The 25783-nt window shown below is 38.9% G+C and overlaps 3 protein-coding genes across 7 annotated transcripts in view; 1 reads left to right on the top strand and 2 right to left on the bottom strand.

Moving 5' to 3' along the window:
• fbln1 (fibulin 1) overlaps nt 1-1080 on the bottom strand; it is a 31129-nt gene extending 30049 nt beyond the window's left edge. For both annotated transcript variants that reach the window (XM_031283036.2, XM_036002883.1), the window contains exon 1: nt 814-1080. In XM_031283036.2, coding sequence (XP_031138896.2) covers nt 814-868 — 55 coding nt within the window. In that variant the 5' untranslated portion in view covers nt 869-1080. The remainder of the gene's footprint in view (nt 1-813) is intronic.
• A 3264-nt stretch (nt 1081-4344) lies between these two features.
• Nucleotides 4345-16820, bottom strand: LOC116038386 (E3 ubiquitin-protein ligase TRIM33-like). 4 transcript variants are annotated; one of them, XM_031282756.2, is made up of 18 exons: nt 16688-16820; nt 15758-15876; nt 15304-15451; nt 14498-14630; nt 14025-14141; nt 13618-13732; nt 13271-13417; nt 12965-13079; nt 12121-12497; nt 9070-9204; nt 8879-8984; nt 8732-8789; nt 8350-8482; nt 7538-7887; nt 7184-7319; nt 6053-6127; nt 5390-5545; nt 4345-5311 (listed from the first exon to the last, which is right to left on the bottom strand). In XM_031282756.2, the coding sequence occupies exons 1-18, from the start codon at nt 16767-16769 to the stop codon at nt 5072-5074; spliced, it is 2742 nt and encodes a 913-aa protein (XP_031138616.1). In that variant the 5' UTR covers nt 16770-16820; the 3' UTR covers nt 4345-5071. The 4 variants fall into 4 exon arrangements, with proteins under 4 accessions (XP_031138616.1, XP_031138613.1, XP_031138614.1 ...); XM_031282753.2 differs by having other exon boundaries at nt 16124-16784; XM_031282754.2 differs by having other exon boundaries at nt 4345-5308; nt 16124-16784.
• A 675-nt stretch (nt 16821-17495) lies between these two features.
• LOC116038388 (aldo-keto reductase family 1 member D1-like) lies at nt 17496-21828 on the top strand. The gene is made up of 9 exons (XM_031282759.1): nt 17496-17789; nt 18022-18189; nt 18274-18390; nt 19023-19100; nt 19856-19978; nt 20391-20500; nt 20964-21129; nt 21284-21366; nt 21532-21828. Exons 1-9 carry the CDS (start codon nt 17697-17699, stop codon nt 21572-21574), a joined length of 981 nt encoding a protein of 326 aa, XP_031138619.1. The 5' UTR covers nt 17496-17696; the 3' UTR covers nt 21575-21828.
• The last annotated feature ends 3955 nt before the right edge of the window (nt 21829-25783 follow it).

Here is a 25783-nt window from a genome sequence, read left to right as displayed (position 1 = left end):
TTGCTGACTGTGAAAGTTGCCCCATGTGTGACCAGGGCACCATGCACATTTGGATATGTATAAATCACACTCCTCTGTCCGGACCACCCTGTCCTGGTGAGACACTGGTCATTCTGACATAGCATCACAAGGCACTTGGCCTTTGACTTGCAGGGAAGAAAAACTCTTACATACAACTTAAATGCAAAACTGTATTTTAACACTCTTAATGTGACATCTTCTTGTATCACTTTATAAATCAAGTTGCGTGTAGGTTATAGCCTAAACAAAATGCAATGAATGAAAGAGAGAGTTAAAGACACAGTTTACTTTTTGATATGACATTTTCAAGTCAAGCATCTGGATTTCTGTCCTACACAATGCAGTGTGCAAAGAGTTTACAGCTGCTAGACATTACTTTATATAACACTGAATATCATTAACTACATTGTAAGTTGAAAGAGAAAACAACAGAAAAACCTTCTAAAGCAGTTATCATGGTGTTTTGTTATATAGCCTATACAATGTTAACCCTACTTCAATACAAATCTGCAACACTTTGACGCACCCAGCTTTGTGAACTGTGCTTTTATCACATGCCCCAACTAGTCCTGTGACAAATTCATCACCTCCCTGGGTCTCACTCTTTGCCTATCATCCCTTTCATTCTTACTGTAAATACCTTCACAAATCCATGTGAAAAGTTATCATGCAATATATAATATCCACCCACATCAGCATCAAATAGCTGCCTATAACATTCTTTGACTTGGTGTGGTTTATCTTAATTAAAAGTCGTCACGTAGTAGGGATCTTTACAGAAAGGTAACTTACCTTGGCCAAGGAGAACTCCGAACAGAGAGCAGAGCAGCACTACACACGGAGCCATTGAATGAGAAATAGAGATTCAACTGGGGGAAATAAAAGGTGTCCAAGAGCTCTGAACTTGCCTATGCTGTTTTTCCTGCAGGATGTGTAAATAATCAGCAGTGTTCCTTTAAAAAAAGAAAGACCGAGTCCGCGGGAAAGACGTAGATGTGATGGAGCTGAGTGAGTCGCAGTTGCAGCTGACTGGAGGAATGAGCGTCCAATTATGACACTGCGAGGGGCGGGCTGAGGCCACAGACAGCGACGTAAAGCCATTCATCGTAAGCTCATTTACAGTATATTACAAATAAAAAAATATCATTTCGCTATTGAGACTTACAGATTGGTTATAGGCAAAGCAAGTTTATTTATATAGCGCATTTAAGTAACAATTCAAAGTGCTTCACATAAAAGATTAGATTAGAAGAAGTGAGTTTATACTGTAATTTATTACTATGTTCTGACACTTGGCTTATCCTTTTAAAAGGTTTTATATAATTGACGCATGTATGTGAGTAGCCTATAAGACCTGAAATATAGGGAGTTGTGGGCTGAAATGGGTTTTACTGCCTACAGGAGGAACTGTAAGTGACTTCAGGCTACTGTGCTGCAATGTATGCATGCACACATGGAAATTGTCTTACCATCAATAGCAGAGTAGATTTTTTCTGTCTGTGACTAATGATTGTACTGATTACTCAACATCTGGAGCCAGTTTTGGGGTAACTTAAAAATATCTTGTGGCTGTGTCCAGTCTGTAAGCCTTGAAACCTTTTGGATATCTCTAGAGGAAATAGGGGGGATAAAACAATAAAAAAAATTGTCATTGCCTGCAAATAACTATATTTATTCACTGCTGCATTTGAGTTTGCTGCACCCTAAGAAAGATGATAGATCAAAATGGAAACTGGCTTTGTGATGTTGCATACTCCCTTATATTTGAATCCCCTTTAAAAATGTATCTGCACAGTGGTATTTAAGGTTCCTGTAGGCTAACTACTGAGCCTATGTTTTGTGTACTTAACTTCACAGCTGTACCAAAGAAAATGAGGCATTTTCCCTCAAAGTTAATGAATTAAAGCATTTTTAACATGCTACAGATGTGGGCACAGTGTCAGCCAAAGTGATCATGAACTGTGGGAAGGAGCTAGGTATAAACAAGCCACACACACATGCATGCACATACACGCACAAGTCTACCGGAATTGGCAAGGAGCGGAGAAATAATTGCTAGACTGCTTATAAACATTTTGTACCAACTAAAGCCCTCTGCAAATTCAATCAGTCTACTGACTCTGGGCATGGTGACAGAGAGAGGTTAAATGATCTTCTAATCAGAGCCACATGTCTCCACCAACAGTCTAGCCAGTCTAGAAACATCTACAAGGACTTGATATCAGGACACCACAAGCATACAGGAAAGCCCACAAGTATATGGCAGCTATAAATGGTAACTGCACAGTTTAAGTGTAGTGTGTGACAAGTCGAGTCTCAATCTCTGCGCTCTTCAGTCCAATATAGTCTACATTTCTGTTGTACTGTCAACAATCTTCCTATAAAACCACATTTTAATAGACCACACCAGTGTTTTGAATGCTTTGGATGCTAATATGCATTTATGCATGTTACCAGCAACGTGTCACCAATGATTTCACTATATAGTACCACAATTGCAGAGCTGTCTTAGTATATGGAGTGGGGATTTAAGTTTAAATGTTACGTTATTTATCTTTCTTATTTAGAAAATACAACTGCCTTTTTCAACGTAGGTATCCAAGATTCATTTTTTTCCACAATAAAACCCATTCGGAAAAAAGCATCCCCTATGGTGTAAAAATGAGCTTGCAGAGAACTTGCTTCTTGATGAGGTAATCCATCACAGTGAACATGTCTGCCTTTATTTTTTGTCTTTTACTTTATAGTTGCACAGTAAAGTGAAAACATATATTTTTTAATCAATCTGCACTTACAGTGCCACACTAACAGTACAGCGATTTAACCCTGGCAACAACAAAAGCAGACATGGAATTTATAGTAATGGATTAGCATGTTTTCTGCAAATTGATGTTAGCTAAATGAATGAAAACCATCGGAAGGTAGGAAAAACACTATACACATATCAAACACACTACAGCATACATTGAAAAGTGATAAGTTATTGTAGAAAATTAAGTAAAACATGCTAAAACAATTTTATGGTCCTGGAATATTTAAACTGTGCAAGGCCTATAGGTTAAAGTAGGCTGTTACTATAGCAGCACACATATGGCTCCTGCAGACAATTACATTATCAGTCAAAGATGTGGCGACCCCCCTCTGTGATGTTGCAGTTATTACTACAACAAAGAGCACCCCTTTACTGCTGTCCTTAATCTTATCTTTGCCTTAGTGTAATGTAGAAAATAGATAATAGGCATCATGTTACAAATGAAGAATGTCCGAAATGAGAGCCAGACCAGTGCCGGGCTTTAAGCCTGGCTGGCTAAAAGCACAGTGAACATCTGAGGGCTACTTATCATGCCTACTTTCCAGAAACTACCAGACCTCAATTCCACCTCCAATCTATGTTTGGGCTTTAACAAGAAACAGCAGCGTGAGCTGACCTCTTAGCTCATAGGTGGAGGAAATTGGAGTGGCCGAGGTCGCATTCAAACAGTGTTAATCTTGTTGTGGGGGGTGCAGTACAGTTCCTTTGAAGCTCAACAAAGCTTGTCTTGCCACGTCTGTGTCAATCAGCAGAGGGCCACTAACACAGCCGGCAGTGGCCTGGCCTGTGGGCCTGAAGGACTTGTTCACTGCTAGTCAACACAACTGTAGAAACTTGTTAAAGGAGAAATGGCTTTGTTGTAATGAGGGAAGAAATACATTTCTTATTCTTAAGTAGGACATTAATAGACTCCATTTACATGCATTTATAGGGTGAAGGGGGTTTATGACATTATTCATTACCCAGAATCATTACTCTGATGTAAGCTATCATATTTTATTGAAGCCTGTAAACACCTGCAAGTTGATTTGCATGCAAGTAGGTTTATGGCTAAATGTCCTGGCTCTTGGGTATTATAATAAAATTGTTCACAATGGTGAGTGTGTGGAAGATATGTTACAGAGTCAGTTCAGTTCAGTTCAGTTCAGCTCATTCTTTGTCCCAAAAGGGCAATTTGTATGCAGCAGGGAAACATCACATGAAGGATATACAATACAAACCACACAACAATTAACACAAATTAAAAAAGGGGCTTTAGCCTGTGTTAAAGAATAAATAGTTGCAGAGTTGTATTGGAGTGATAATGAAAGTAAAAAAGAACTACAAGAACTCAAAAGAATAAATAATAATAATAAAGATAAAATAAAATAAATAAAGGCATCATTAATATAAACAAGGGCTATCACCTCCTCTTAGCTGAGTTGAGTGCCTGAATGGAAAGAGGAATAAAAGAGTTCTTGTATCTCTGAGTCTCACCCTTTCGCAATATAATCCGATAATAAATATAATATTTTTTTTAAATAACCATAAATAAATGCACATAACATTTCCCTTTACAACATTAGATCTGTAGTTCTGCAGTATAAAAGCCTGATAAATTACACCAGGCTGAACTATTGTGTAATGATGTGTGACAATAACATCTTAAACAGTCTTGGGTTTATTCAAGCAGCTTTGACTCCTTTGATGTTTTCATTTTACAGGCCTGGAGGGGCTTCATAACACATCTTATTCCCCATAAAATAGACCACAGACATCAAAGCTGAGGATTAACATCCTTCCTCTGATCACTTCTATATTTACACATGGAGAAGTAAACAGGAAAAAGACACCAGACCTGGCCACATTAGCTCAGTGTCGATGGATTTATCTACTGTGAGCAGACTTGATAACTTGAATTGACAACTTAACCAAAACAAAAGACTGCTCACCATAATAGCTGGTCAGCTTTATACTGTAAACACCTGCATGTGTTGCATGTATGTACTTTTAGCATCAGATTCAGAGTAGATGCAATAGCTGTAATGCAGCTTAGTCCAGAAAATAGAACTAATTTGGTGCCCTGTATCATAGTTGTTTGCTTGCAATATAATTTAATCATTAACCACTCAAAACATTTTAGGTGACCTGACGGTAATTGTGTATTATAAATGTTTGTAATAAAGTGGAACACACCACATATTACCTGGTGCTGGCAGTGTTGTTGAATATCTAAACAAATTAAGAATATGTGTGCTTTCATGCCACTCCCTCTCCACTGGGACAGCTTGGGGTATCCTGGGAGTCTGAATATGTGCGCTGGCGCTTTGCATGCTGGAATATATTGTCAAGAGATGAGAGTTGAGAGTCAGGAGGGGCAGTAGGTATCATCTCCAGTTTGATTTCTGGAAAGGTCTGGTCAGGGAAGATGACCCTCAGGTGCTCTTCAAACAGTTCTTTAAGCTTCCTGGCTGCCATGGCGACCTCTGTGTCAGCCTGCCACGCAAGTAGAAGCGCTGTTAAGCACTGAATAATGCTGAAAAAATGGCTTTTTGAAAACAATTCTTTCTAGAATACCTCACTGAGGACTGCAGGATTGCCAAAGACGAGCCTGATGTCTGATACAAACTCTGCAGGGCTTTGGTAGCACAGACTCTGCTTGGCTTCCAGTCTTTTTCTCACAGCGGAAAGATCCATTGGTCCTTTTATAGTCAGCCTGTTATTAGCACATACCTACAGTATTTAGAAGGGGAGAGATAATAAAACAATAAAACTTCATGGGGAGATGTTGAAGTGAAATCATGATGAATATCTCATATATATATAAAGTATTACATGTCAGCATTGTGCACAAGAGGTCAAGTATTTGTATCTCATTTTGTTACATGAAGGTTTATAATAAACAGAGGTATTTCGAGCCAAAAATGTGCACTACAGTTAAGTGCTAACCTGCTAAGTGTTAAATACACACAAATACAGTGTTGTATGTACTGTAATGTACGGTGTATAGTTTATAATTGTTAAAGGTAATCCACTGCAATAGCAAAAAGTACAAACTCTGTGTCATCAGAACAAATCCCTTTATACTTATAGTACCTGACTGAATTGCTCTGCTTCTGATTCATAATGTCCCTGTATTTACTGAGAAATACTGCTTATTACACATCATTAAAATTACAGTTACAGTAACTCCATGTGACATTAATCCTGTGAACCTTTTAGCCAAACTTTTAGACTCACCGAGGGGGATACAGACCCTTGAAAGTCTGAACTCAGCTCACTGCAAAACAAGTGCAGCAGCAGCCTCTCACACTTCTGCAGCGGTACAAAAAGACAATTGACTTAATACAACTGATAACGCTGCATTAAGCAATATATTGCTTTTCAAATACATTGCTTCACACACAATTGTTTTACAAAATGGCACTAATTTAGATTTTCTATCATTCTTAAATGTTATTCTTATACTTAGGGTTGGGTACTGAAATCCGGTGCTAATACGGCACCGGTGCCTTAACGACCGGTATCTACCGGACCGAATAGATTAATAGATTTCGGTACCTCTGATGCTCTGAAACGGACGTTAGAAGCTTCGCTGAATGTGACGCTAGTTAATACACCTGGCAGCAGGTAATGTTAGCCGACCGTTAGCTAGCAGCTGGATTAAACACGGTTAAAATGCTGACAGCTAACGTTAAACGGTGTGACTGTATTTCACTGTAGAGGATTCCAACACCGGGACGTAACAGTCCGCAGCTGCCGTTGTCAGAAAAACAACAGACGGTGCGTTCACTTGAAACTCGCCTGCCAGCCTTGTGGTGCATTCAAAGTTATTGTAAAATACTCCTTTTCCATCTAGTGGTTGTTTTTGTCGTTTACCAGCAATTTACTGGTGAACTAAGTTATTGTTATAAGTTATTGTTATTACATTATTAATCAATGATTGAATTTTGACCATAAGGCCTTAGCAATAAACAAGTCGTTCTTAAATGTCGCCGACTGTTGTTTTGTGCTCCTTTTTTCTTTTTTAAATATGTACATATTTTTTTAAAATCTTTTTAAAAGTATCGGTTCAGGCACCGTTTAGGCACCAGCACCGTTTTAAAAGTATTGTTTTAGCACCGGTATCGGAAAAAACCCAAACGATACCGAACCCTACTTGTACTACATAATATAGTTATAGTAAAAACAATACAGAAATATGACTATGTTTACAGTGGATAAAACTACAGAGGTACAGGGGGTACATAGGTAAGGTGAGGTGTTTACTATCCAAAATATTATTTTACTACTACTATATACTATAATTATGTAATCTTTATGGTAACAAAATCACTGTAATTAAAAAAAAAATAAAAAACGAGTACTGACTTGTTTGTCCAAAGGGGGAAATCCTCCTTCAGAATCTGGCTCCTTCTTTACTGATTTGGTTTCCGGTTTGCTTTCAAAGTCATACTCCATCTCAGGCACTAACAGGTCACGGCAGAAAGAGCAAAACCATTCCCCGCTGAAAAGAAACAGCCCAGAGACTCAATACAAAAACCAGTAAGCAGAAACATAAATTAACAAGTGCGTAATGCTGCTCTCATTTAAAAACCTCACACCAAAATGTGAAAACAACTTGTTTCCTTGATTCTAGTATAAACATGAAAATCAAAAGAAACATGAGTTGTGGGGTTTTCATCTGAAACCATAAATTGATTAATTTCCCCTGTCATAGCTTGCCTGGGAGATTTGAGGAGAGTTGGAACATGGCACGAAAGGTGAAAAAGCTTGGGACACTTATGGCAGCACAGCAGCTCTCCCCCAGTCTGACACACAGCACACACGCCTTCATTAGAGCCTTTCAGCGGAGCTTGGTGCTGGTCTACCTGCGGTTCTCCCAGTGAACGGATGTGATTTGGAGCTTTAGTCTTACTCTGGACCCATGGACTGCTGGAGGGTTGTAAAGGGCTATGGGGTTTGTCGTCTGTGCTTTGAAGAGGAGTCGGGACTTTGTTCCCCTCACCTTGGCCACGGATTTGGGGTTGGTCACCTGTGCTGTCAGGGAGGCTCGCTCTTTGGTTGGCTTGTACCTGAAATCCACAAAAAAAAACTGCTCCTATATATATATACAATATGTAGTAAGTGGACTCAACTTTACTCTAGAGTAATTGGCATAGTTGTGCCCGCAGGATTATAACTGACATTTCAGGTGCCCTCTCTTTGGGTTTTACCTCCAAATAAAGAGGTTTAGAAAATCTAGCTGTTGGCTTGTTTACAACCTGTCTCACTGCTTATGTTTCTTTCCCCATCTTACTTAATTGTAGCAATAGTCTCTGTGTTTTCAGATCTCAATATTACTGTGGTTATGGCCAAAACTCCAAAAATATGTCCAAATTGTAATACACTGCACATTTCCTTTAAATTCAAACTATGTATTAGTTATTAAAAAATCTTGCTACAGTAACAAGCTTTGCAGCTTTGCATCTCCCAAAATTCAAGTCTACAGTTTATAAGAGTCATTGGACTGTACTAATAACCTACTGTCTCCTTACATAGCTACTGTCATCGTCAGGCTCATCTTTAATGACAATGATGGGCGCTGGTGACGATCTTCGTCTTTTCTTGACAGCTGAGCCCACTGCTCCACTAGCGTGGTGTGTTTCTGGCAGTTTCCAGGTTAAAGTCCTTGGGAGCAAAGCATGAACCAATCAGAATAAAGCCAAATTCACTGGAGAGAACAATGGCACAAAGAGAGTGGGATCATATTAAACCAGTACTGTTCAGAGCTACACAACATTCAGAGGGACAGAATCTGTGCTTTTGTGTGTGTGTGTGTGTGTGTGTGTGTGTGTGTGTGTGTGTGTGTGTGTGTGTGTGTGTGTGTGTGTGTGTGCGTGTGTGTGTGTGTGTGTGTGCGTGCAGTTGTTTCCTTACCCCGTTTTCTCCTCCTGGGATACAGCAACGTACCCTAGAGAATTCTGCTGTCCTTGTCCTTGAGAGAAATAAAAATCAGTTTTCCTTTATCAAGAATACAGCAATACATATCGTCTTCAAACATACAAATGGCACAGACATACAGACCATTTCTGTGGAGGAAAGAAGGTTGCAGGCTCTGGGGATAGTTTGGTTTCAGCATATATATCGGACAATCTGAATCGTTCCTCCTATTCAGATATGTAGGCTCAATCTAAACACAACATTGCATGTTGTTTACTGAATTGTAAATATAATGTGCACAAATGTAGTTTACATAAATGGATGGAGTCACTTGCCGTCTGTCCTGATTGAGGTGAACTGACGCCACCATTGATGGCCAGTGGTGTCATATGGGTGTACAGAGGTGAAGAGGAAAATACGTCCATAGGTTTGGGTTGGTAGCTGGAGCTGCTTCCCATTCCCCTCAGAGGCTACAAGACGGAGAAACAGAAAGATGGGTAGAAATGCTTCAATCATTTTCATCCTACATTCCTGTCATGCCATGTGATGATAGAGGTGGAGGTGAAACATTGCGCTTTCATTACTCTGTCGCTGGCTGCGTGGGTCGACGCCACGTGGCAATAACCAGAACAGAGGGGACTAAACTCATAACACAAAAGACTCAGAAGTTCTAGGCTGATCTGCCTGAGACTTATTATTGTTCAATATTAGCTTTAAAGGGGTGGTTCAGAATTTTGGACATAGGACCTCATTTCCAAGTTAGCCAGTGTGTTATTTATCAGTGGAGACCGTCTTCAACACTTTTCATCCAGTCCTTGCAGTTGCAGAGTTCGCTGATGCTAGGCTAGCGCAAATCACCAGTATCTGGTAGCCTGCCACTAAAAACAGTCTTACCCACTCCACAGTACACCCGAGGCAAATAAATTATAACGCCAGAATATGTAAATGTCGATGTAAATGTCTGGGTTGATAGAATAATGTTAGAAATAAAACTACCCTTGCATCTCAATGATCGCATTACATTTTGAGGGACTAGTTTCTCAGCAGCGGCGGAATTTTACTTTGCTCCGGTCAGTAGTACTGCGCCAAAAAGTAAACAGAGAAGCGCACTACAGTCGGGACACCTAGTAGTAGCCTAGTACATTGGTATTGAAGCATTGGATTGGAAACTAAGGACTATGCAACATGGTGATTCAGTGTGCATTTAGAAATTGTAAAAATAAACCAAACAGATGGGCACCACAAAGTTTCCACAAATTTCCATTGGGAGATCCAGAAAGGAACCAACTGTGGCTTCTTGCTGCTGGCTTGGACATCAAGGTGGATACTCTACTCAAATGGCAAATGTGTAGTGATCATTTTAGACCTGACGACTTTGAAAATCCCCGCAATCTAAAGGACCACAAGTCAATGACAATGAATGCGGTTCCATCCGCCTTTCCAGATACACCAACAGCTACTGATGAACAGGTAATAACTTTTGGTAGGCTACTCTAGCTAATAAAGCTAGCCCCCTTTCACGTTACAGTTCAATGCATTGTGGAGAGTGACAACGTTAGCTAACGGTATAGCTACACTCTTGGTAGATACCTGGCTGGGCTAACCGCTAACTTTAGGTAATTGCTGACAGAAAAGTCATGTAAGCTTGGACAGTTTACATGCAAATTGCAGCGGCAGGTAAATAAACTTGTCATGGAAACCGGCTTTCTCAGTAGCCTAGGTAATATCACTCCACCGCTGCTGTAGCCTATGCTACCAACTACAGGGAACAAAGTATAACTATTTCAATGCGATGCAAGGGTAGTTTTATTTCTAACATTATTCTATCAACACAGACATTTACATCAATAGTCTGGCGTTATAATTTATTTGCCTGGGGTGTACTGTGGAGTGGATAAGACTGTTTTTTGTGCCAGGCTAGCAGATATTGTTGACTTGAGCTAGCCTAGCACCAGCGAACTCTGCAACTGGAAGGACTGGATGAAGTGTTGAAAACGGTTTCCACTGATTAATAACACACTGGCTAACTTGGAAATGACGTCCAAATTCTGAACCACCCCTTTAACCTTTCATGTGCAGCTTCTCCTCCTACAAAATGTCAATACATGTCGATAATATCTAATCAATCAACACCTAAACTGAGTTTTTGTATGTTAAAGTCATGGAAATTGAATGTTATAAAGAAATACTTAAGATTTCAAAGGACGTTTTCAGTTGCTTTAATACTAAACACTCTTTAGAGAATGCAGCTGTCACTGTTTTTGCAAAAATCTTCCAGGTTATTTCACAACAGTATTAAAATCAACTTACCTCATCATGTCAGCTTTTCTATTTATCAACACTATGAGCAGGTTAAATTGGGATTTGTTATGTGAGGGGGACTCTGTGGTTTGAGATGTATATAATTTTGTAAAAGCAAAACATCGTTAAAGCAGAATATCATAGCAATTAATATTCTGTTGTTGTTCTCCCTACCTTGAAATCCACCTATAACTCTCTGTCATCTGTGCTGTCTGACTGTCTGTCTGTTCTTTTTTCCGTTTTATGGTGGGTGGCAGGTGGTGCTAGGTTTGAGTCCCGGACAGCCCCGGCCAAATTTAACCCCTGGCTATAAGGTCATTTTTCAAATGAATTTGCACTTAAAACTGCACTACAACATAACGATAAAGTAGCTCTTGACAAAAATAAAAGCAGTTTTTATTCCATTTTTAAATTATAGACTTTTCAGTTATTCTTAAATATCTTTAAGCTGATTGTACCATTGTGTCGTATAAAGAAAAACAACAGCGACAGTACCCAGAACACAATCTACAAACCTACGACAGTACAGGTTTGTAGATTGTAGATTGTAGACTACAGCCTGCTTTGAAAAATAGTCAGCAGTATCATTAAGTATACAGTAAAACATGCAAAATTACTGGTATATTACTTTACTACGGATAACATCTGAGAGTTCATTATGCAGCCATAACAGCTTCTTCACATCAGTATCACACAACTTATGTGTGCACTTCACACGCCAGTATTGTCCTGTGAATGAGCCTATACTTCAGAGCTGGAACCTAAACACCCTGTGGACTAGACTAAACAACTTGGATGACGAGATGTTATCAACCCTTTCTTATGGAATCTTGGGTCCGTCCTTTGTCACATGTTGGCTCCTGTTGCACTGCAGATTTAGCTGTTTTGTATTAGGATTTTGAGTCATAAGCTCTTCCAAGACTAAAACTTATCTTGACAAGGAAAGACATGAATTACCCAGGATGTGAAGGCTGTCAGCTCTATTTAGGACAATGCCGTCCACTGTCGGTGCTTATTAAGAGGGCTTGTCAGTCAAAGTGACACGAGCGACACATGCACACTAACACACAGAAATGCACACTAACCTGGGGCGTAAACCCAGTGCTCGGTAAGCTGCTAGTTGGGCTGACGTGTTTGGGAGGAGGCACCATAAACCGGCGGCCTGGTTGGGGAAGCATACTGTTGGAGGGAGAGCCTCCTTGCAGGAGCCCTGGGACAGTTCGCTGTAGTCGGACACTCTGGTACCACGTCCAGGGTGGAGGAGGTGGTTGGGGCTGCCAGCTGGCCTTTGGGTTTAGCTTGTCCACCTGCATCTGGAGCTGAGCCAGAGTATTGCGGGGTGCTCCCAGGGCAAAGCTGTAGGGTGAGCCTGAGGGGCCCTGCCCAGCGTGGGAGAGCTGATGAGGAATACCCTGAAAACCACCCAGCTGGTGGCCTGGGACACTCTCCACCACTAAAGAGCCTGAGGAAACATACACACAGAGACAGGATGTGCATAACAAGTAGGGATACGGACTACACAGTAGGTTACAGACAAAACTTCTGCAGAGAACTGTGGGAAAGAGAAAGTGTGGGCAGTAATGCAGTAGAAGGTTTGGGAAACTTTACGGGTTATTAAGTGTTGTAAAGAAATACTGAAAAATGTCCCTCACACGTTCCTAGAGCACAATTTGAAGTTTTTAAATGGCTTGATTTGACAGTATACAACCCAAAGATATTTCATTTACAGTAATCAGTAACAAACAAAAGCAAATTCTCACTATGAAAAGGCTGGAACCAAGAAAACATCTTCTGGTGCGGTGTCTAGGCACATAGCACGTGTAATGTTCACTATTCCATGTTGATGTTGTAAAATACAAGTAAAAACAGTTTCAAGACAACAACAAAAAAATCCATTCTCTGTATCAGAAATATTTTTTCATGTCTTACCCAGATCAACATTTGAAGCCCAATAAGAGGATTGACTCTGAAAGCGTATAGTGCTCTGTGGTATAAACGAGGTACTACATTTTGCCCGCAGGAGGTTTCCAATCTGAAAGAGAATCTGCAACAGATGGGATGTTATTAATAATTTTTAAAGGAGGAATTGTGTGTGTTACAAAAGGCATATGTTCCCACTTCATCACATCCAAGACACAACCATGCAGCTAACCGGCTTTCAAAGCTGAGCTGAGTTTCATGTTGAAAAAACAAGACTATGATGTGATAGTGAATGAATGATCAGACAAGCCATACCAAACGTTTACAGTATAAGAGGGCCGTGCCCCCATTCCTGGCTGTGGCCCATTTGGTGAAGTTGATGACATGATCCAGGTGTCTGGATAGATAGCCGATGTCCTCGTGTTGTTTACGCAGGACAGTCTCATGATCCTTTGTTACAGCCTGGAAAACATGAATAAGTAATCATCTGCAGTGTTCAAACAGCTTGAGGGAATGCACTCTGGGCCTCGGGGTAAGACAGTCAACTGAGTTTGCATGCAAGTAATGTTCTTCTGGAAACAACACCACAGCAAGCTACAGGTCTAGAGCATGCAACTAATAACATATCAGTTTTGTAATATATTCAAAAGCTTTTGTCTTACCTCAAGCTGATTAACTAGCATCTTGCCCTTTTTGTTAATCTCGAGAATCAAACTGCAGATGGATTTCTTTATTTCATTATGTACCGACGTACGGTTCTGATCAACCTGAAGAAGTCTGAAAAGCATACATTACAACTATCAATAGGTATTCAAATTTGACAAATGATGTGCAAAATCAAACATTAATAATTAACAACAACAAGTATTTCAAATCACATTTTGGAGACATCTCATCATTACTGGCATGCTTTTATCCTTTACAGTTTTTCTTGTCCCTGAGATTTGGAGGCCATGTGAATGTAAAAATGTAAACAGTTGTATAAACTATGAGTGCGTTCAACCTTTGGGATGGATACACTTTGCGTACTTGACATGTGTAATCATGTGGTGTGGGGAAATGTACACACCCATTGTTTATGGAGTTTGATATGTCTTCAATCAGTTTCTTTTTTTCCTGCAGCTGATGGGTCATGCTCTCCATGTGCCGTTTGTGGTTTTTATAAGCATCTTCAAGGAACTGGTAACTAGTCCAAAAAGAACAAAAGAACAACAATGTAATTTCAAATGCAATTTCCAAAGCAAACATTCTCAACTGGGTGATACGGATGAAAGGATGTACAGCAGCACTCCTAAAACTAACAAGGGTTCAGTAAAACTTCTGCAGAGTGCACAATAACAGTATGGGTTTAGTATCAAAATGTATATCAATATATGGCTTTTTTATGCAAACTCAAATGTCAGATAGTAAATGCATGTTAATCACATTAAACGGCACTTCATTGTTAAGTGTAATGTCAAACAAAGCTGAAATGTATACATAGGTGTATGAACCTTTATATAATATAATTATATTATGTTATATTGTAAATTGGGACTGTACTTGTGGTCCTTGTGCTTGACTAGTTGGCAGTCACGACAGGTTAGCAGGTCACAGGTCTCACAGAACAGCTTCAGTGGCTCTTGTTTGTGAATGTCACAGAACATCGGCCTCTGAGTAGACATACCATGGACCTCTGAAAAAAACAATCATCATTTGGCCTTTGAGTCTGGGTAATTGGCAAGTCAAACATTTGACATCCTTTATAATAAGCATTTGACCTTTGCTTCTTTTCAAAGTGCACATCTAAATCTTTTAATTGAATTGGAATTGTGCTGCACTTAATGAACACTGTCTTTCATTATTTAACCAAGGTTTAAATTGCTAACAGTACCACAAAATTGCTTTCAAATGGGGTTCAATGATCAATTTCTGTGTAAAATGTATAATCATCATTTGGGCCATTGAAATACTCTGGCAGATAAGCTCAACGTTTATTTCAAACAATATTAGTATTAGTCAAGAGTGTAATGTAAAATATTGCTGTAATACCAAGTGCCAATGTTTCAAAGGTGATTTCATGTTTGACATTGTATGTCAGAGCATGTTAAATGGACTACCCTATGAAAGAAATTTGATTTTGATGCATTAACCCCATTCAATTATTTCTATTGTTGTTTTTTTTATTTAGAGAGAGGGGTATGACATGCAACAAAGGTCCAAAGGCCAGAGTCATATGGCATGAGCTATAACCACTAGGCAATCTGCAGCACTGATCCCATAATAGCACTTTCTATTGTCATGGAAACACCACAAGTACATGTATTTCACAGAAGAAAACAACGAGATAAGGACACTGGTTAAAATACCTTTTGATACTTCTGCTTTCTGTCTGATGGTGTGGTCTTTGGTAAATTTGACTCTTTGGTGGGCCTCCACACATGTGGCACACAGGTACTCAACACAGTCCACACAAAACCCGGCAGCTTCAGTGCTGTCATCACAGGTCATACAGAGCTACAGGTAGATGAGACAAGCATCAGAGGCCGATACATTTTAGGTGGCCAGGTAACAAGATGTGGGAGAGATGCTGGGCCTCGTTTGATCAAGCAAAATTAAATTAGATTAACTGGCAAAAAGGATGTCAGAGTGGACAAAATACATATCCAAGTAATTGATACACCTCAAGTACAGGATACCTCAATTTTTCCAGTTCAGCCCTCAAGGCACATGCCATTGCTTATCATGTTGGAATAGTATAGCCATGACCATACAAACCAGTTACAAGGCTGCCCCCGTATGGTAAAGCATTGTGTCACTGACCTGGACCTGCCTCTCCACTGTGCTGCTGGGAGCCTCAACTGAGTCCTTCACGAAGGCGTTTTCCATCACATCTACCTCCATACACTCCTGTCTGCACACCGGACAGCGGATCACATTCACTGGAACCAAACAGGATCACACATGTTGGTCTAAATCAGTGAAATTGGAAATGGATGTGCTTTTTGATAAAATAACTGACACATAGCAACAAAATATGTATAGTCAAAAGGCAGTCCATGTGTGTAAAATGTATGCACTTAAACACACCAGCCTTACAGAGCCACAATGAATTGTCACGTCCTTGCATGCAGGGAAATTGATGCCCTAATTGATCCATGATCACTGTTTGTAAACAAACTGACTCACGTGGTTTGGTCGCGCTGTCAACCTGGGAGTTTGGTGGCTCTACCATGGCCAAATTCCTCGAGGGCGAAGGCAAACATTTCTTGCAAAAAGAGTGCAAACAAGGCAGAAGTTTGGGCTCTCGACTGTGAAAGTTTAGATGGCAAACGGGGCAAGTGTCCAGGTAATTTTGTCCGGTTGCATCGGACTTTTCCTCTTGCACTTGCTTGCTCTCAGCTTCGTTCTCAACGACAATGGCAGCAGCATCCCTCCTCTCCTGTGTTTCTGTGTGTCCATCCATTTGCTGCACTTTTAGCCTTCAAGGCTGGATCTCTCTGTGTACACGATATGCACCCACACAGGTGAGCAGACCAGACCAGGCTCAAGAGTCATTTTCCTCCTACACTTCGCGAAAAGAACATCTTCTCACACCTGCATGTTCCTTCTCACTCGCCAGTTTTTTTTAAACACAGCGATGTTGATATATAAAACAAATCTGCGAATATGTTACCTTTTCGTAAAACGACAGTAGCCTATATCGACTGGAGCACGAACCTGTAGCACGAAAGATAAAATAGACTACAATACCTCCGCGTAAGGGTGTAGTGGCGCAGATGTTGTGAGATAGGATGTGTTGCTCAAATTGCACCGCACGCGCTTGTTGCGGCATGAGAGGGGCGGGGTTAAACAGTGCGCGTTCTAATAAGACTGATGGAGAACAAGCTCCAGCGGTCAAAGGCTGATGTCTGTTACTCTGCAAGTTAGTCCGTTACTAACCAGTTTTTTTTTAAGAAATATCATTACTGTAGTTAATAAGACAGGTAGTACTGGGTTACACCTCGGGGAAAGTTACTCTTCATTGCGTTACATTGGGCACTTCCGTCTGACCTAAAAACTGAATGCGTAGTAGAGATCAGGCAATCACCACTACTAAAACGTTTGGCCTATGTGCTCATTAAATAATTAATGTAAAACTGTTCAATTCTCCATTTATTAATTCATTATTTTCTTAAAAATGACTGACTTATAGGCTATATCAGCCTATATGCCTGAAGGTGCGTAAATTATATTACTGCAAAAATCATCTTCAATCAAATTCCATGTATATTACACATGTATTGGCATTGTAATGGCATAGCACAATTTAACACCCAACGCTATGATTGATTAGGTTAATTATTACTTAGCTTGTTTACAAAAACATGTATAAGTTCAATTATTTTGGCACTGCTTTTGAATTCTGTATATTTGAACTATAGCTATAATAACAGCGTGCCTGCTTAGTTGTTATATAACTCAGCATGCTGAAAAGCTGGACAATATTTACATAAGAAGAGGGTGGTTCAGCTTTCTGGTGGAATATGACTTGATCAATTCTCTCATGTGAGGGAAACACTGTTTAAAACCTGTCAAACAGCACAATGTGCCACCAGTCCATCATAGTCAGGGTTTGACTTATCTGCACTTATGCACTTATCTGCAAATGCTCTCATTAAGAAGCCACTAACACAAGTTAAGTCAAGGTTCAATGTTCATGGTCTTTCATGAATAGTAGGCAGGCTAGAGAGCACTTCAGTTTATCCATTATTTTACACACATGAATCTGACAGCAGAAAGCCACAGTATCCCTCTCAGTGACGGGAACCATATTCCACTGCTGGGATTGGGCACCTATGGGGACCCTCGAACGGTGAGAAGGATATCATCTGTGTGTTTCTAGATTTGTATGTTAGCTAGGCTTGTGATCTCTCCGTAATGTAGGAGTGCCGTTGTTTATAACGTGCAATGATTGATAAACATTAACAGCAAAATGTGAACATGCATTGATTATTCAAACAGGAATGCATATTACCATAAACTACAGCACGACGCAATCTACACCAGGTCAAATAATATTTCCATTTTCTGTGGATTTACGATAGACACCCAAAGGAAAAGCACTTGAGTGTGTTAAGCTGGCCATAGATGTGGGTTACAGGCACTTTGATGGGGCATTGGTATATTTCAATGAGCACGAAGTGGGTCAAGCCATTAGAGAGAAGATTGCCGATGGAACCGTTCGAAGAAAGGACATCTTTTACTGTGGAAAGGTAATAAGTTCTGTCATATGTCATGCGTATTCATCTTTATTTAATTTGAATGTTTTCTAACTAGTTCCGTGTTATCTTTCTCAGCTCTGGAATACATTTCATCCACCAGAGTTGGTGAGACCAACCTTGGAGAGGACTCTGAAAGCCTTAAAACTAGACTATGTGGATCTCTACATCATTGAGCTTCCTATGGCCTTCAAGGTTTCTATATAGTGCACAAATAGATTGCAGTTCAGCCATTTGTCTGAACATTGCCCTTAGATATGTATGTCCCACTGGCATTGTTTAGTTTAGTACTATTATTATTGATCTACCCTATTCAACAGGATAGTTTGAAGTAAGATACTTCAATTTTTTTTAAATTAAAAAAAGAATACAATTAAAAAAGAATGCAACACACAACACATCTGCATGACTGTTCACAAACTAACTGACAGTTATGATAATTTTTATTTAATTTTAAAAAATGAATTTAATATGCACTAGATAAGATACCAAAACAATTTCATGAAACAGTTATATTTATGCATGGTAGCTGCATAACCCATGTGTAAAACGTCGCTCATGTTTAGTTTTAGGTTTCAGAAAAGATCAGACAGCTAGGTTAATGTTTGATTAAGATTGGGCAACTACTGCGTTTAAAGTTGAAAGTGTTTTGGTCATAGTCAAATATTTGTTTGATAAGTTGTGAAATTAACCTAAACAGTCAATTTAAAGCCAACTACACCTTCACTTTGTAGAGTATTTGTACAATTTATACATGACCAGATCATGCCACCAATATTTAAGTAATAAGTATTAACGCAAATTATTGAATTGTGCTTAAATTCTAGCCTGGAAATGAGTTCTATCCAAAAGACCAGGATGGAAAATACATCTACCACCACACAGACCTGTGTGCAACATGGGAGGTGAGTTCTATTGAGTTCCCAGTGGATGGTCTTGCTTTTTCATGACGTTGCTCTTCTCCTCCTTGTTGTTTGTAATGTATGGGTACATTTTGTTTTCCCACTTAACATATTTATTTAAAAAATGGTTTCACTTTTGCTTCTTGTTTACACAACTGTAACTTAGAAACATGAAGTACGTAAAAAAAATAATTTATAAACTTTGTTAGTTAGTTGGTTTATACCATTAATAATAAACCATCAATACTACCAGTAACTGGTAGTTGCTAGTTGGTGGTTCTGTGTCACTGTTTAGACACAGACTCAACAAACTAAATATGATAGCTTTCATAGCAGTAAGATTAATTGCATGGATCTTGTTTTGGATTGCTTTACATTTAACTAGAAGTGTCTAATAACATGTCAGTTAACATGTTAATTGAGGTGTGCCACAATTTGGTTGCTTCTTCTCCAACTTAAAGGATCTGCTATTATTCTTGCATTTTAGTGAACGCCTTCCAAGAAAATATGACATTGTAACATTAAAACAATGAATCAAGAGAAACCACATGTCTTCATACTTAGAGGTTGATGCCAGAACATTCTCTGCTGCAGCATCAGGAACTGTCAAGGACAGTGTCATAAACAGCCAAGCTCTGTTCAAAGATCTGTTTTTTTCCTCTTCACTGTGCTTTATATTTTTCTCCAATCTCTCAGTAAGTCTGTAAAGATAATCACTAACAGTCTTTGAGAAGATGTAAATCTTTTCTTCTCAATAGGCTTTAGAGGCTTGCAAAGACGCAGGGCTGGTTAAATCTCTGGGAGTCTCCAACTTCAACCGCAGACAGCTGGAGCTGCTGCTGAACAAACCTGGCCTCAAACACAAGCCTGTGTCCAACCAGGTGACCCCACCATGTCTCTTTAGACCCCCACTGACAACAGAGAGAGCATAGTGTATCAACAAGACTTATTGCTTAGCTTCTCATACTTACATAGGGCTAAGTTTTCTTGCTAACATTCCCACATTAGAACACATTTTAGTAGATGGTGCAGTATAGCTGTGTACTCTTTGGGTTGCCTAAATAGTATGTTTTATACTCAACATACTTAGATGACACTCCTTGTCACAAAATAGTCAAAGACTTTCTCAAAAGGTATGTTTCTTTAGCTTTAATAGTATTGAAAGGAGTGGATCTTTCCTGTCCATTTCTAAATGTATTCTGGCTAGTAAGACCACAGTGCACTGATGTGATGTCAGACCACTTTGGGACAGTTTTCTTTTAAATTATTTATTTTTCTCTCCCTTACCTGTAGGTTGAATGCCATCCATATTTCACACAACCCAAGCTTCTGGAGTTCTGTCGTCAGAATGACATTGTGATTGTTGGCTACAGCCCACTTGGCTCCTCCAGAGATGCATCCTGGTATGTAGGTTTAAAGAGATATGCACTTTTAATTTAACTGACAGCTGATGTGTTGTTCCCTCTGGCATTGTATACATGGAAGGATGAAAAAACTCATTTTTTAGACATCACAAAACACTGAAATCTAAAATCTGTAGGGGAAACACTGGTGTTTCATTCGGCTTAAAGATTAGAACTGAATGTTCAATAACAAAATTGAACTGCAAAGTAAATAGACTAAATCTGCAATGAAAGTAACACGTCACATAACCCTTGTTATGAAAAGAACCTAACCTAGATCATTATCATTTGGCAACGTCCAAAATCAGATAAAAAAATATCTGTGCAACATGTCAGCCTCCTCTATGACACTGCAACCTTATTATTGTTACCAAACTCTCAAACTCTTAGGATGCTAAACATAATAACGTTGATAAATTCTGTGTCCTGGCATCATTTGTATTTTCTTCTGTCTCTGGTTAAGGGTGAATGTGAAATGCCCTCCCCTGCTGGAGGATGAGCTACTCTTATCCATTGGGAAAAAGTACAACAAGAGTACTGCCCAGGTGGCTCTGCGCTTCAATGCCCAGAGAGGAGTTGTCGTGATCCCCAAGAGCTTCAGCCCAGAGAGGATCAAACACAACTTCCAGGTGGGTTTACCAAATGCTTTGTATCATAATATAGTATATACTGTGCATTGTAATATTGTTTCATTCAAGTTATGGTGCCACAATTAATTTCATACAGTATACATAAGTTCATTTCAATCACTTTAGTAAAACAAATAATCATATTTTGTTCCAGATATTTGATTTTTCACTCACTGAGGAAGAAATGAAAGCCATCGAAGCGCTGAACAAAAATATTCGCTTTGTAGAGCTGCTGATGTAAGTATAGGCTATGATAGGAAAATATGTAATTAATTGTAGTGTACATTATGCGTTGTGTTGTTTCTATTGTCTAATGCAAGAACATTTTTATAAAATACTAATACGTCCTTATCATCATGCTCAGAAATAATAACATAACACTTTTTTGTTGTTTCAACACAGGTGGAGTGACCATCCAGAATACCCATTTCATGATGAATATTAATGTTTTGCCCGAGCACCAATACATTTTACACTGGTACATTTTCACGGGGAACACTAGAGGGCTCTAGCTCACAGTAAATGAATAGCACAAATAAATGAATGCTTTTAACATGCAGTTCAAATGACAAAGTTGTTAAGTTGATGTTTATGAGTTTCATGTGAGATTCACAATATTTAAAGAGATTAAATTGTTACTTACAACTGATTTGAAATTAACTACTGCTATATAGTAAATAAAGTTTGGTTTGAAAATAAGCCCCTTTGAATTGAATGTGGCAAAATCATATGTACATAAAAACATGCAGATAGTTGCTTCTCTGGTTTGCTGAAGTATCCGTCCAGGTTTGTTTTTACAACCTTTTTTAAGATACGGATCTGCTACTAATGGTCCTGGGATCACTATCTATTTCAGTTTGAAGACTAGGGTAACAACCAAAGTTGACCAAAGTCCTGTACTTTATTTACTTGTAAGATAAGGCTAAAAAAAGAGCAGCATTCTAGCAAACAACACAGATCTACAACAGGTAGTTATGTAAGTCCAAGAGCCAAAAATATCAGAATGTGGGACGTAAAGGTTTCAGTTGTATGAGATCACAAAAATAAAGAATATCTGTAGTTTAGTGGCGTAAAGTAGTTACGACGGGGCCCCAGTGCTCGCTATTATGACGCGACCTAGTGCAATCTTGTTACTGCCACTTTTATGTTTGAAAGGCATGACTGCTCGCTTGGCTTGCAGATGTGCTTAGCTTGTCAGTCTTGACAGATTTTGGGTATAAACTAGCATATATTGTCTTGTCACATTATCAAATAATAGAAAATAGACATTAAACAATATCAACAAACATGTTATATATGTTATATAACAGGCTATATGACAAAAATACCAAAGAAAATAAGAAATTATTCATTTAATTTAATAGTTTTTGTATATAGTTTTTAAGATTGCTACTGACTATTTTACCAAAAGAAATGAAAACCCTAAGTGTCTCAATCCCAAGAATGCAAGGAACGGACTTGTGTTCTTGGTGAGAATGAACTTGCAAGGTCACGAGCACACAGAGCCTGCAGTGCTCCAAAATAACAGCCAGAAATGAAAAACACAACAATCCAACCCCCTTATTAACTTTTAAACAACCTCTGGAGAAAACGAAAAATAAAACATATTGAGCTTCAATTGAATTTCTTTGTTTATGACCAATGATTGTTACAGAAGATGCTGAATGGTTAAGCTCCAAAACCCCTTAAACAATGTATTCTAACAGCTCATGGAGAAATAAGACAAACAAGATCGTCAACGAGGGGAGACTGTTATATATAAAACATTGCTTGACAACATTTACTAAAACCTGTTTTTCTCTCACAGCAACGAAACAGTGGAATCATAGCTCTACAAATATTAGTGTATTAGTTTTAGTCAGTTTAAAGCTAATCATGCCTCTCTGAATGGATATGCACTGGAGTGTCCTACATGTGTCCTTATTAGAGTTATGTGGAATTATCATTTTTATATTAGAAGTGCACTGCATACATGCCCAGGGACAGATGGAAATTAGCATTGAAAATTATAAGATTCGGTGTCTCCCCTTAGGTCTAAATAACATATGCTACAGCATGTTTCCACTTCATGCAACATTTCACCCACCTAAGACATTTGAGTTTAAGTATCTGCTGAAAGACATCTTTGTGCTAACGTACCAGAGGGGTGGGTGTTATTTATCTTATTAAAGCGCTTTGAGTGTCTATGATTTAAAAAGAAAAGCGCTATATAAATGTAATGAATTATTATTATTATTATTATTAAAGATCAACACATATTCACCTCAGACTGATGAACTGTAGGTTTGAAAATTAAGATGACAATGAAATTCTCTAACTGGCCTGTATTGGGGGTTTTTTGGACACCCTGCAGTAAAAGATGGCATAAATTATACTAAATATAATAAAAGAAGTTAGGAATAAATGTAGAAGAACCATAACTAAATATATAAATTTGGTTGTTTAAAATCATTATTTACCATAGTCATGGCATCATAACATGACACCACTGGTTATTGATTTCAAATGTTTTGAAGTGTTTGTCGGCCTTGTTATAGTCTGTCAGTATCATGTTTGGATAACTACACATATCAGAACATTTCATAGATAAAAAGTAAAGCAAAATACAATTGCAACTGAACCTTCTTTGCGTATAGATATTAAATGCGGTTATTCTTGTGGAGCATGATTGAAACTGTAACATGACAGCCAAATCTCAGCTGGTATTCACTTTTAAAAGCATTACACGGATGAGACAACAGCTGGAAACTGCCTGTCAGACTTTGGTTAACTCTGTTAAGAGCTCTCTTTCTGTGTTGTTTGGTCAGACAGAGTAGCCTAATCAGACTGAATTTACCGTCACACTGAGGACACACTGCGTTCATTGTGTACACACCTCTTACCTACTTTAACCATCGTGGCCAATTTAATCCTTGGCTGTCTGTCAAAGACAGACGTTTTCCACCACAAAATGAAAGTGGCAGTCAGCAACATTTTACAAATGTGGGTATTTTGTTATGTAATTTCTGTTAAGATATGTTTAAAAAAAAAAAAAATTCTACTTTTTAGGATATCCCTTACTTGACAGGGCCCCTCTTGGAAAAGGTTTGAGTAAATATTTGCATATGCCCCAACTGATCATTTGATTTCGCAGAAACCTAAAAGTGGAGTAAAGAGCAGAGGTGTACTGTATAACTGTAATCTGGTCATCCATCCATCCAAATGCTGTAAAATATAAGTTTTAAATAAGTTTGATTTGCCAAATGTGTATCTTAAACCAGATGCTTTAACACGTTTAATTGAACCAGCACATTTGAGATTGATCTGAAAAGACAAGATGGACCCTTTAGAGCAGGCACACTACAATCTGAGCAGTGACCTGTGGCCATACAGTACAGTCATAGAACAGCAGGAAGCTGCAGAGAGAATGAAGAAATACATTTCAGTAATGAACCCCCCTTTGTTTTGTCTTCTTTTGTGCGATGGAGATTTGCAAGCATGACAATGGCTCTGGATGAGCAGATTTGGAAGAAAGGAACACAAGCTGCACAAGTAGACTTTTGCTTTAAATGACAGGACCACTGAATCTTAATAGCTGTTAATATTTATTTTTTTTACCTTCTTTGTACCTATCATCCGGAATAGTTGTATTTTTTTAACCAGAGCTGAACCAATATTTTTCTGTATACAGTATGTAAGTTATTAGAGATTTTGTTTAGGCACATCCAATGTCCCATACTTATCTTAAAGGAAGTTTGACATTTTGGGAAAGAGAGTTATTGGCTTTCTTTACTGTATGTCACCAGAGCTACACACCCAATTGCAGAGAGATTTAAAACTTAACAAGTTACTGTAGGTGAGAACATGCACTAAAATAAAAGACTTTGTTGACTTACAGTATGTTTATAGTTATTTTTGAACTGGTTAAACAGATCGGCCCGCCATACATTCAAAGTCTAAACTGCTACAAAACTAAAGTCAGGGAGACAGCTTCATTTTTATAGAAAGCCAATGTGTTCATGTCTTGAATTATAATTTGATTTGAGGTGGGGGGTGGGGAGTTTACGGAAGATTTCAGACAGGAAAAGCAGAAGCACATCACTCCCCCTGTCCCCACCTCCATAAAGACCCTCTGGATTGTGACCTTCTAACAAATGCCTTGAACTAGGCCACTATGGACCCCTGCTGTGGGAAAATGTTCTGAATGGGCTACTGGGTCTGTGGGGGGAATACAGACTCTTTTCCGGGGGCTGAATTAAGGATGTTTTCGGAGCAGGGGCTTCATGAAGCAAGAATGATATTTTAATTACACTCAGTCAGAAAAGACCACTAAAATATTTAGGCTCTTATTGTAAATCTCATGCACAATTTATTTAAAATGTACAGGGTTAATGGATGATGCATTCCTGTATCTTTAAATCTTTTTTAAACCAAACTTTAGACATATTTGAGATTATTGCACATATATCCATACACATCTGTGCATGCCTTTGATATATAATCTGAGTAGCCACCTAAATAAAAGTGTGACCAGACTCTCCCCCATCCCTGGCTCTCTGGACAGAAAGGCCCTGGGAGAATGTGTGTGTCAAAAGGTTACGCAATCAGCCCACCATGCTGAAACAGCACAGACCTCTAGTGTGCTGTGGGGAGTGAGTGTGTGTGTGTGTGTGTG

The sequence above is a fragment of the Sander lucioperca genome, chromosome 7, assembly GCF_008315115.2.
Source record: "Sander lucioperca isolate FBNREF2018 chromosome 7, SLUC_FBN_1.2, whole genome shotgun sequence".
NCBI classification, from domain to species: Eukaryota; Metazoa; Chordata; class Actinopteri; order Perciformes; family Percidae; genus Sander; species Sander lucioperca.
The sequence above is the reverse complement of the archived record's forward strand: the minus strand, read 5'-3'. Positions and strand labels throughout refer to the sequence as shown.

Coding starts and splice junctions, on each gene's coding strand:
- LOC116038386 (XM_031282753.2), bottom strand. CDS start 16,400: ATGGATGGACACACAGAAACACAGGAGAGGAGGGATGCTGCTGCCATT. Junction 8,985..9,069: donor CACCTCAATCAGGACAGACG/GCAAGTGACTCC, acceptor TGTTGTGTTTAG/ATTGAGCCTACATATCTGAA. Junction 6,128..7,183: donor TTCCCCCTTTGGACAAACAA/GTCAGTACTCGT, acceptor GTACCGCTGCAG/AAGTGTGAGAGGCTGCTGCT.
- LOC116038388 (XM_031282759.1), top strand. CDS start 17,697: ATGAATCTGACAGCAGAAAGCCACAGTATCCCTCTCAGTGACGGGAAC. Junction 17,790..18,021: donor CCTATGGGGACCCTCGAACG/GTGAGAAGGATA, acceptor GATTTACGATAG/ACACCCAAAGGAAAAGCACT. Junction 20,501..20,963: donor TCCTCCAGAGATGCATCCTG/GTATGTAGGTTT, acceptor TCTCTGGTTAAG/GGTGAATGTGAAATGCCCTC.